The sequence below is a fragment of the Lathyrus oleraceus genome, unplaced genomic scaffold (assembly GCF_024323335.1).
Source record: "Lathyrus oleraceus cultivar Zhongwan6 unplaced genomic scaffold, CAAS_Psat_ZW6_1.0 chrUn0032, whole genome shotgun sequence".
In the NCBI taxonomy this organism is placed as follows: Eukaryota; Viridiplantae; Streptophyta; class Magnoliopsida; order Fabales; family Fabaceae; genus Lathyrus; species Lathyrus oleraceus.
In genome coordinates, this window is record NW_026112423.1 from 168,584 (window position 1) to 180,568 (window position 11,985).

The following is an 11,985-nucleotide window of genomic DNA, read 5'->3' on the forward strand; positions in this document are numbered from 1 at the left end:
TGAAAACACAACTCAAACATGAGAAGCAAACCCCTAGGACAAAGCCTAGGGTCAAAAAGGGAGAAATATTTCAAAACAGAACATGAAAATTGGCACAAATCAAGTTCAATCAAATTAGAATAATGTCCAAGTGGTCTCACATTCATATCATACACCAATTTCATTTCATGAAGCATTTAGGGCAAAACATGCAAGTTCAAAGCTCATTGGACCAAACAGAATTAATCAATCCAAATCCAATCCAAAATAATTCAATAAATCCCAAGGAAAATCATGGCTAAACAGAACTCATTAAAGGATCATCACACCAAATTTCAGGCCATTTGGACAAGTGGAAGCAAGTCAATTAAAATCCCTAAGTTAAGGCAAGGCAAAACAAGCACATACAAGGCACAAAATCATGCATCAACTTCAAGCAAGCACAAAACAGAATTGGCACAAGATAAATGAATCAAACCAAATCCATGGAAAACTTTAAAGTGTCTAGAATCACTCCACAAAATTTCAAGTCCATCCAATACATATCAAGAATTTCACAAATCATTTAAGATCATGACTCACAAAAGGTCCACAATTGGTCAAACAGAAGAGAAATTCTCAAACAAATTGTAAATACATCCAAAAAATCTACAAAATTCACAAGTGAACCTAACATCCAGAGGAGTCAACATGCAAAAATTCAGATCAATTCAAGTTCATATGGCATGGTAATGAAAATCCACAAATTGGACAAGAAATGGTGTGACACAAATTGTCACACCTACATTCAACAGCTCATATCTCATCAACCAGGAAAGCAAAAATCACAAACTGAAAGCCAAAATGTCACTTAGGATCCCTAGTTTACACATGTAAAATTTCAAGAATTTTGGATTAAGCATCATCATTTCACAATCAAAATGGCAAGCAATGTGCAAGCAAACACATGTGTACACATTCCCTAAGCCATTTAAAAAATCACACGTGCACAAATTCTGGAAAAATCATCATTAAATAGTAGACATGATGATGAACATTGCACAAAAAATCTCATCTCAATTGGACAAACATTCAAGAAGTTATGGATTTTCTAATGTGGAGAAAAATTAAAAAAAGAATGAATGAAGTATGTGAAACATGGATAGCATATGTGACAAAAATGCCAAGCCTAAAAATGAAAATGCTCTCGCTCAGTATCGAACTGAGGAGAGATTTGAATCCAAGTGCGCCTAATGAAACTCACCGTTTCATTAAAGGTGACGTGGCGCGGTACAACTGGTTGCATGGGACAAAAACAATGCAGAACACACAAAACATGGCCTGGCAAGATCAAAGCACGATCTGGAAATGAATTTCAAATGTTCATCGCGTGTTCATCACAAACCCTAGCTCAAGAACACCTTGTCACCAAAATCCACAAACCATACACCATTGGAAAGATCTTCTAATGTACATCAACAATATAACACCAATTAATCCTAATTCATCCTAGATAAAAAGATTCGGACCAAAACATTTTTGCTCATGAAACTTAAAATCCACATAACTTCCTTGTTTGTCAACCAAATTCAATGAAACAAAGCGCAGATTTACCTCCTAAGAAAGATCTACAAGAAGCATGCATTAATTTCATGAATTGTGTTGCTCGAAAACTAACCTTCAAGAATTTGCAGAAGTGAAATCGCGTGTTTCAGGCCATGGAAATGCAAAACAGAAGTTCTATAACACTTGGATAGGTGAATGAATGCAAGAGAACAGCTCAGCAATACTCGATCTTGATGAAATCTCCATTTGCCATTGTTGAACACACTTGTAACAGTCCTTGAATTGGCGCGAAAATGATGAGATCTTGCTTCAATAAGCTTCCATTATGCTCACGGATGAAGGATTGATGAAGATCAATGCAAGTTTTTTGGAGAATTTTGGAGAAAAGTTGAGAGAAGAAGTTGAAGAATTTTGGGATTTCTAGATCTAGATCTCAATTCTGTTATGATTATTCCAAAAGCAGTTATGATTTAGCTTTTATATGTGATGCTAATGATGTTGGTAATCATGTTTAGTGTTAATGCAAGTGTTTAAGCCAAAACCAAGTTTTAGTGCAAATTGGAAAATTGGCCAATTCACCCTTCACATGTGATTCAATGTAACAGTGCCAATTCCTGGTTTGGATCAACTTCAAATGATGTTTCTAAGCCAATGCAAGTGGAATTGAGTGAATGCCATGCCTAATTTTCAAAATGCCCTTTTCCCTCCAATTTTCAAAATAGGTTCAAGTGAAAAATGCACTTTTTGTGTGATGAGTTTTAATGAAATGTGATGCATGAATTGGATAGAAGAGATCAAAAGAAACTTGCTCCAAAAAGAACCACATGAATTGGCCTTTTGGTGCAAAAGTTATGCCTTGTTGAAGTTCAAATTTTCTTGACCAAGATTGATCCATAACTTGCCAACCACAAATGAGAAATTCATGTTCTTGGACTTTTTGGAAAGGTGAGAGAAAGATCTACAACTTTCATGTTGGACAAAATTTCATTTGAAGCATTTTTGGACATGTAATTTTAAGGAGAAAACCTTTCCATTTTTGGCAATTTTGAATTACAAGTCACTTTCTATTTTTGGAAAGTTTTCATCTGACTTTATTTTCTTCAACGTTGATGTTTGAAATGTCAAATGAAACTTGTTTGGACATGAATTAAGTGTATCTAACCCTATCCCACCTCCAAATCCATCAGTTGACCTTTGGTTGACTTTTGTTGACTGATAGATGAACTTGCCATGCATAGATGAACTTGAGCCTCAAACTCCTGATGAAATGGCTCAAACATGAAACCCTAGCTTCCATAAGCTCAACATAATCATAGAATGATCTCTCATCTCAATGAAGACCTCATCTCCTTTGACAAGCCCTGATTGGCACAATTCAGATTATTAGGGTTGACCAGAGGTCAAAACCCTAATCTCAAGGAATCTGATCAAGCATAAGGAATCTCTTGGTGATGATGATACCATGATGATGATGGTGTACCATTTCTACCAAGATGATGATAAACCTCCTTGAGGAACCAAGAAACCCTAATTTGAAGCACAAACCCTCAGATGGTTAGTGATCCATTCAATGAGACCCTCAGCTTGCATCTCTTAACCTCTTTATCTTCTGATCAAGACTTAGGAGGATGACTTGCTTGTTGTGGCCATATGATGTGCAAATATGCAATGCCTAATGTCATAAGAATGATATGCAATATGCTAAGCTAGTCCCAAGAGAGGAGGGCAAATTTTGAGGTGTTACACGTACCAACATAAAAATGAGGGATCAAAACCTCGTAGTTCGTGATACAAATTTCAAAGTGGGTGCATTGCTTTTAACAAAATTTAAGCTTGAAATGCACAAAGGTTTAAAAATGGTTTGAATGAGTTAGTTCTTTTTTTGGATTTTGAAAGTTTAAGTCAAGTATAATTAAGTTCATTTACAAGTTTGATTAAGAAAAGGAGTTTGAAAATGCAATGGCATAAGGCCAAAGTTTCTATCTTGCGAAGTGGTCAAAATTTAGAAAATAACAAGTTCAAACAAAGAAGTTGTTGAAAGGAGGAAGATATTTTGAAATTAAAGAAATGGGGAGGAGATGAAGAGACTAATCCTATGCACAAAATTAAAAGTTAAGAGTTGAGAAGATCTGACTGATGGGTAGCAATCCAATAGACAAAAATGTCTTATAGAAACCCCAAATTCCCTTGGATATTAGAATCAAGCAACAAACAATGCATACAATATTAACTTGAAGAGCAAGGCATCAAATAAAGATAGTCGCATCCAAGCTTAGCCACTCCATGATTTTCTTCAAATTAGTCCATGTAACAGATGAACTCCAAAAGCACAGGTTTAAAATAACAACTTCATAGTGATCATGTTGTAGATGAACTCAAAGGGATCTTGAATGATGTATCAGATGAAGTTTCAAATTGCAAGCACTTGATTTCATAAAAGTTGGCATTGGCCAAGTCCTTTAGCATAGGAAGGTTGCCTAAATTCTAAGTCCAATTGGTCCAATATCAAGTCAATAGTCCACACAAAAGTTTTTTAGGGTTTTTGTTCTTATTATGTACATTAATGGTCCAAGACCACACAAACAAACAAAATATACACAAGCAAGATATATCACACAATATGGTCCAAATGGACAAAAGGGAAAATGACATTAACATAAACAATTAGAATGGTATGAATAATGGCAAATGAATAGAACTTAAAAATTAAAATGCGTTAAAAATAAAGGACTTCAAATTAAATGTTAGTTGTTAATGAGTTAGAAGTTAGTATTGTTTTGCTTTTGCTTTTCATTTTAAGTCATTATTTGGAGAACACTTAACCACTTATCACAAGCATGAATCCTTGAGCCAAGACATCTTCCAAAGGAATGAAAAAAGGCCAAGTTTCCACACAATACCATGAAAGAGGGGAGACTTACAATCACACTAACTTGAATGATATGCCTTTTATGTCACAAATTTAGCGCTATGTTAAGCAATCGTAATTGGACTTATGTAGAAGTCACAACTATTTGAGGCCGGACAATAGAATTTTGGTGTTAATGCATGTTAGAAACATAGTATAATGGATTATGCTCATGAAACATACCACACACAAAAAGGATATGCAAAAGAGGTGGCCTAATCTCATTCATACTTATGTTGATTTTACAATCTACTAGCCTTAGGACTTAGAGATATCACATGCCAAATGAGATGAATGCATAAAGAATGGGAATGAGATGAAGAGGGAGGGGAATGGATCAAAACTCAAATTGGTCAAAGGAGGTCTTTTACCAAATTAATATCATTCATTCATTTTGGGAGATGGAATGTACATTCCATCAATCCCTTATCCAATGATATTAACTTGACAAAGTCAAATCAATCTTGACCAAGGCCCAACAACAAAAGTCAAACTGAAACAAGTCATCACAATAGGTCAACATAATTAATTGGCATTTATTCAAATTAAAAATACTAAAATAATACATTTAAATTAAATATGGTTTGTCAAATTCCTAAAACCTCATCAAAACACCAAAAAATGACCATTAGATTTATCATAGGTCAAACAAGGTCAAAGGACCTTGGAGAAAAAAATTCAGAATTTTTAAAGACTTAAAACTATTTTTAAACAATTAAAAATAATCACAAAATCAATTAAATCATGAAAAATATTGATAATGATCCAAAAAATAATTTTAATTCAAAATATGAAAGAGGAAATTATTCGAAAATTTTGGGTGAAACTCTCATATTTTTTGGATCAATATTAAAATCAACATGAATTAATGAAAATCAAAGGAATCAAAATTAAAATCAAAAAATCAAAAAACCGTGGACCACTTGATCTCCCTCATTAATTGAGGTGGCAGATCAAGTGGTCATCAGCACGCTCTCCACCATGGACTTAAGTCAATGTTCCACAGGGATGGTAATCAAAACCAACGCATGAGATTAAAATATTTTGAATTGATCATATGGCTCAGAACCTGTCCAGCACATCACCGGCGCTGAAACTCTGGTCACCTTCTCAGGCGAGGCGCACCGGACTGGTTCAGTCATCACCATCACATAAATGAAAAAGGAGGACATGATCTGAAAGAAAAAATGGCGTATAACACGAATTTGCCCTCAATTTTAACTAACTCCACATATATAGAAAGAAATGGGGAGTTGAATTTTGAGGTGTGTCTATTGAGTTACTTCAATTTGACCTCTAAGCAACTCAATATTCTTGCCTACATTCGTAGGACTTCAGACAACCAAAGATCCAAGAGAATTGATGAGAAATGAGAGAGAATCGAAGAGATGAAGTTTTCTAAAAATTACCTTCAATGTTGTGCAGAACTTGATGTTGCTTGCTTCAAATACGATCTGATCACACTTGAGAAGCTTGCAGGAAGTGATTAGCAAGGGTGCAAGGCTTTGGATCCTGGAGTTTTTGAATCTCCAATAGTTGAGATTCAAACTCAATTTTCAAATTGAAAGTTCTCAGGTTTTCCTTTAGAATGAGAGGGTTTGAATTGGGAGGCAAATTTGGCACGCAAGGGGTCCTTGAATTGAGCACAAAGGTCATGTATTTATAGCATGAGGGAGTGATATTTGCACACTTAAAATTTTATCCAAATTTAGCAATGTGAATGGCACGAGAGCATGGGCATGTACATGCCCATGAGGCAATGCATTAAGATCCAAAATAAATCATGTTGAACTCTGAATGAAGCTTGATTGGCAAGGCAATGTGAAATGAAGTTTGTACATTTGATTTCCTCCAATAATGCAACTCTATTAAATCCATGCGTGGCCCTAGCAAACCTCACCCCAAAATGAATGAACTTGGTTTCTTTGGAAAGCTTGGATCAAGGGGAACAAGTTTTATGTTCAACACTTTTTCATTTGGAGCTTGGATCATGGAGAATTTTGAGGTGGAAGTTTGGAAATTTCAACATGTTGAAAATTTTTCTAAGTGTCAAGCCATATATCTCAATATTCCACCTTACTTAACTTTTCATGTGAGCTTTAAATGAGAAAAGTGCTTCATCAAAGTTGTAGCTCTTTCAAAGACCTTTAAAATGGTCACCAATTTCATGTCATTTGGATTTATAATGATATAGTTATGCATTTTTGAAGTTCGGAAAAATCACTTGTTCAATGGTATAGGTCAAAAATGACCTATAATGTATCCTCATATCATATGATCATAAAAGTTTAATTTTCTTCCACTCCAAACATAAAGTTGAAGTATACATCTTGAATTTGATTGTGCAACTTGTACATCTTTCATCTCATTAAAATTGAGCAAGTTATGGCCTTGGGAAGTTGACTTTTCAAATTAGGGTTTAGACAAAATGAACTATAATGTTTCAACATAGAAGATGATTTTCCAAGTAAAACTAGCTCTAGGTCTCAACATGAAAGTTGTTTGTAATATTTAGAGTAACTTTTCTCTTGGAATCATTTTCATATGGTGAAAAATTGTAGGAGATGGGGTCTAGGGAGACCCAGTTTTGATCAGATGAATTCATCTGGCCAACCACCATCAACCAACTTGCTAACCTTAAATTCTCTTGACTTTCTTGGCTCATGGTAGATAATATATGCATAAGATGATGAATTTTTAAGTGTCCCTTGAAAAATTTGATCAATTGGTGAGATCCCATCAACCAACTTGCTAACCTTCAATTCTCTTGACTTTCTTGGCTCATGGTAGATAGTATATGAATAAGATGATGAATTTTTAAGTGTCCCTTGAAAAATTTGACCAATTGGTGAGATAGCTTGTTGGAGAAGTTACTTAAGATACCCAGTCAAACTAGGGTTTCCAAGGCAAATCAACCTCAAACTCTTGAAGAAAACTTGATCAATATGACATGTAGGAACTCATATATGATGCTCATAACCATTCTTGGATCAATTCACGGTTGTGCTCTTTGTCATGAGGGTCTCAAACCCTAGATATGAACTTGATAGATCAATGGTGATCATGCCCTTCCTACAAAAGAGTTAGGCAAATACAAAGACATATTTTTGGTATTTTGGTTAGTAAAATGATAAAATACAAGCATGATACAATCACATGGTGCTTGGTGATCTCTCCCAAAACAAACCCAATGAAAGAGGGGTAAGGAGGATGTCAAGGTATGATCCCATTGCTAATGCATATGATGAATTTGCATGAGGGATCTTAGGGTCAAAATTGGGGTCTTACAAACACCAACTACGTCTTCATTCGAGAAGGTGATTATAGCTTCTAATTTTCTCGCCTCGAGATTTCGGTAGTGTTTGTTGTTAAAACTTACCTGACATGTTTTCTCTGGGAGGAACTGCATCCTCCTTTGGTAGTGAAACCCCTGACGATGGTGTTGGTAATAATCTCAAAACTTTGCTTAAACATCCTCGTAAGAAGACGGTGAAAGCAAGATTAGGTAACGATGAGTGTGGCCTGGGTAAATTTTGTTGGGCCCCACGGTGGCCGTTAATTGTGACAACCCTTAGTGATTAAGGGTTTTCATAGACTTTATGGTTTGTTGTAGGGTGTAGAGCTAGCTCACATAAGGAGGCGAGAAACTTTGTGTATCTCGAATTTATGTGAATATGAGATTGTCTCCTTCACCCTGTAGGGTTGAGGTATTTATAGGAAGTCCTAGGCCTGGATCTCAAATTACCAGGAAGTAACATTTTCTTTCCAGTAGTGGGACAATGTGGTAAGTGAATCCCTATTAATCAGGAGAATATGACTACATTCTTCTAGACTGCTTCAACACTGTTGTGGACCAAAGACATGTCACTTTCCATGTTCGCAAGCTTTGGGAGAGTATTCAAGGAAATGGGTAACATATTCGACAAAATGGTGTCTCATCCAGTAAATTCGTGCTAAAGAACGGTCGATCAGAGAAATTTTGTGGATAAGACGTTATATTTCTTGCATCAACATCACTATTTGTGGACCCTTTACAAATATACCAATAATCATAAACTCATTAAATTTTAAAAACACACATAATTTTAAAAAGCAATTTAATAATATCATATTTATTAGTTAAACTAAACTTATCATCTATCTTTTTCCCTTATAAAATACATTATAAACTTCTTTTATTTATTTTAAATTTTAGTATTTAAAATTAACATAAAACTAAACACAAATAACTGATATTACTTGAATGTGATCATAAGATATATTTTTTAAATTAATCAGAGATCTTGAGTTTGAATCAAATCCTGAATACACATCAATGAACTTTGTCGCATATTATAATCCTATCCAATTCAAAAAATTAATCTTAACAATAAATAACTATATAGGATATCCAATTTTTAAAATAAAACTAGTCCTAAAACAATAAACTTTAGATAAAATTTGATTATGATAGAGTTCATAAAATGAGACTATATTTATTAGGATTTAATTGAAGTATATTAACAGTGTAAAAGAATTTTATACCGTCAGTTAATCATGACAGTTAAATATTAAAATAAATTTAATTTTTATTTTAAAAATCTATAAAGTAATACAGACGGGTGATGATGATGAATTGACCGGGTAAATTTACACTGACAAAGCATAGTAATTAATCCCTATTTATTATATTTATTTGTTTTAACAAATCCTTTTATTATTGCCAAAAAAATCCTTTTGTTTTAATAATACATCGAAATATTGTTGCTAAAGAGGATATTCGAAAGAAATTAATATTTGCAAAAGAATCCGGTGGATAATAAAACGTGGAGTCTAGAAAGATCCTTCGTCCTTTGAATTAACTGCCGATGCTACTGGGTCCACTCAGTCATTCCCCACACGCATCTCCACCGCAACAAACAATCACAACTAACTTCATCTTTATTTTCCTTCAAATCTCGTATCGTATCCATAAATTATTATCATTATAATTATTCGTCTCAGAAAATAAAGGAAACCTAGTTCTTAGATTTACCTCACAGAGTAACATGTATTCCAGTACTTGCTCTCAAACGGCTATGTGTAAGTTTTTTTAACTTCGAATTCCTTTTCAGGTTTGCTTTCAATTTCTGCAATTTTCTTTTATTGTGTATTGTTGCTTGATTAAACAGAATATTATCCGAATTTATTTGATGAATTGATTATGAAATGATTCGTTTTCAATTGGAATGTGCTTTAACCTAGCTCTATTTTATATCGTTTGTATGTAAAACATGTAAAGCGTAGTAATCAGATTTCGTTGTACACAAAAGTTTTATAAACTTGGAATTATTATTCTGTTTCTTTATATATTAACGAAATTTTAGGGTGAATTCCCATTTTGGTTCCTGAAATTGCATGGTGCTGTTAGGTTTCACTGTGTGATTAAGGGTTCAACAATAAATGTTCCTGAAATTGTAAATTGTTTTAGTCATGCATTATCCTTATCGTAGTATTTTGACTTATTAAGGACGGACACTTGAGATTATCCGCCGATACACCTTATCATCAGCACCTTGTTGTGCCTCTGCCGAACCATAATTGTTGTGCCTCAGCACCTTGTCATCCTTCTGGGCTTGTAACGATGGTGGACGGAAAATGGCTGATCTTGGCCGGAACTGGCCAAGATCACACATAATCAATGGTTTATGATGTTTTTTACAATTTGGCTACAACACACGATTCTACTTAAGATTGAGATCATTGGGCCTGAATGAAATTGCAAATTTGTAAGATTTTAAGATCTAGATGTTGACAACCTTGGTAATGATCCGGGAAGGGGTTAAAAATATCAAGTTTGATTACATCATTTTTAACTATGGTATTTTGTTTAAAAACTTTTAATAATGAAACAAATTGCTTAATTTAGATTGATATATTTATATTTTAATGATTAATTTAGATCTTTTATAGTTAATGTTCATATTTTATTTAATTATAACAAATAAATAAATATATATGCATCTGTGTCCTATATTTTGAAATTAGCATTCTCGAGCGTGCTTTGTCGTGTCAAAGCTTCAAATGTGGAGATTAACTTTACTTTCATAAGTAATTTTGCAGGGAGTTGTCAACTTTAGGGATTAATTTGATGCACCATTTTAAAATAACTCTATTTCTTTTTTGGTTAAGACTTTTTTTTTTGGAGTTGAAGAAGATTTAGCTGTTTTTGTTTTTTGGAAGCAGGTTAGCAGAGTATTTGGTGCTGGGGCGACTCAATTTGTGTGACTTTGTGGTACAATTTTTGTGAATCATGAACTTCCGGTTTCTTGGTGATGTCCCTTGGGTTAAACCTCAGAGTAACCCAGATTCAGCGGCTCAATCGGTTCAAACCAAAGCTTTTGTTTCACAAGCCAAACAAGAATCATCTGGTATCGATCTCAAGTTGTTAGGATGGCCCTTGTCATTCCTTTCATTCTTTCCATGGGCAAATAATGCTGGAAAGAAGTTTCAAAGACCAACTACTATCAATAAAGAGTTGAAGAGACATGCACAAAATCGTGAAAATGTTGTTGGAAAAGGTAATGTGGCTACTCCTTTGCGCTTTAGGCCTTATGTTTGTAAGGTTCCATGGCATACTGGGGTTAGAGCATTTCTTTCTCAGTTGTTCCCTAGATATGGACATTACTGTGGACCAAACTGGTCGAGTGGGAAAGACAGTGGATCTCTTGTTTGGGACAAGCGGCCGATTGATTGGTTGGACTACTGCTGTTATTGCCATGATATAGGGTATGATACTCATGATCAAGCTAAGCTTCTGAAGGCTGATTTAGCCTTTCTTGAATGCCTACAGAATCGACATATTATGCGGACTAAAGGAGACCCCAACGTTGCTCATCTTTACAAGACAATGTGCATTAATGGTATGCCTTGTAACATATTAATGAAAACGATAATAGTTTCATGCTATGCTGTTATGTGGAGATGAGTTTACTATAACCATATTTACCACTGACCTTGCTTTTACTCAATGAATGGCAGGTCTTAAAAATTTTCTAATACCTTACAGAACGAATCTCTTAAGTCTACAACAGTCTGGACAATCATTGATTCAATTTGGATGGCTAAGCAATTTGAGACGAAGAAGTTGGAACTATCAGAAGACATAAAAATTAGTTACTGGGAATGTAAGAGTTACAAATTGTAAATTGCATCTGAATTTGAAAGTATTTGGCATTGTCATACACAAACTATGATGTTCCTTTTTTTTTTTAAGTGTATGCTTCTTATAATCTATGTATATAATATATCATGTCCTGACGCTATCTCGATTGTGAATTTTAACTGGTGGTTGTGCTCGACACATTCTCTCTTAACAAAGTTACTTTGATATTATCAAAATCTTTAGCTTGTCTCATTGCTCAATGCATATAAAATGTGGGTGGTGTTTTATATAGAAAACTATATTTATCTTACTGCAGGAAAAATGTTTTTAAATATGTGAAAAGCCTATTCTTTACGGGGATCACTTTTTCCACCTTAGGGGTGCTCTCCACTACCAGAAAAAAGTAACAAATGTTCTTTAACATTCGAAT

At 34.3% G+C, this 11,985-nt stretch overlaps 1 protein-coding gene across 2 annotated transcripts; it reads left to right on the forward strand.

Annotated features, from left to right (window-relative positions):
- Nucleotides 1–9,189: 9,189 nt before the first annotated feature.
- On the forward strand, nucleotides 9,190–11,753 carry LOC127112066 (uncharacterized). Of its 2 annotated transcripts, none has more exons than XM_051046256.1 (3): nucleotides 9,190–9,493; nucleotides 10,637–11,313; nucleotides 11,432–11,753. In XM_051046256.1, exons 2-3 carry the CDS (start codon nucleotides 10,704–10,706, stop codon nucleotides 11,557–11,559), a joined length of 738 nt encoding a protein of 245 aa, XP_050902213.1. In that variant the 5' UTR covers nucleotides 9,190–9,493; nucleotides 10,637–10,703; the 3' UTR covers nucleotides 11,560–11,753. The 2 variants fall into 2 exon arrangements, with proteins under 2 accessions (XP_050902213.1, XP_050902214.1); XM_051046257.1 differs by having other exon boundaries at nucleotides 9,268–9,493; nucleotides 10,634–11,313.
- The last annotated feature ends 232 nt before the right edge of the window (nucleotides 11,754–11,985 follow it).

What these genes read in the sequence shown, in the direction of transcription:
- LOC127112066 (XM_051046256.1), top strand. Translation starts at nt 10,704, where the DNA reads ATGAACTTCCGGTTTCTTGGTGATGTCCCTTGGGTTAAACCTCAGAGT. An exon ending in CAAGACAATGTGCATTAATG is followed by an intron (nt 11,314 to 11,431) that starts GTATGCCTTGTA and finishes AATGAATGGCAG; the next exon opens with GTCTTAAAAATTTTCTAATA.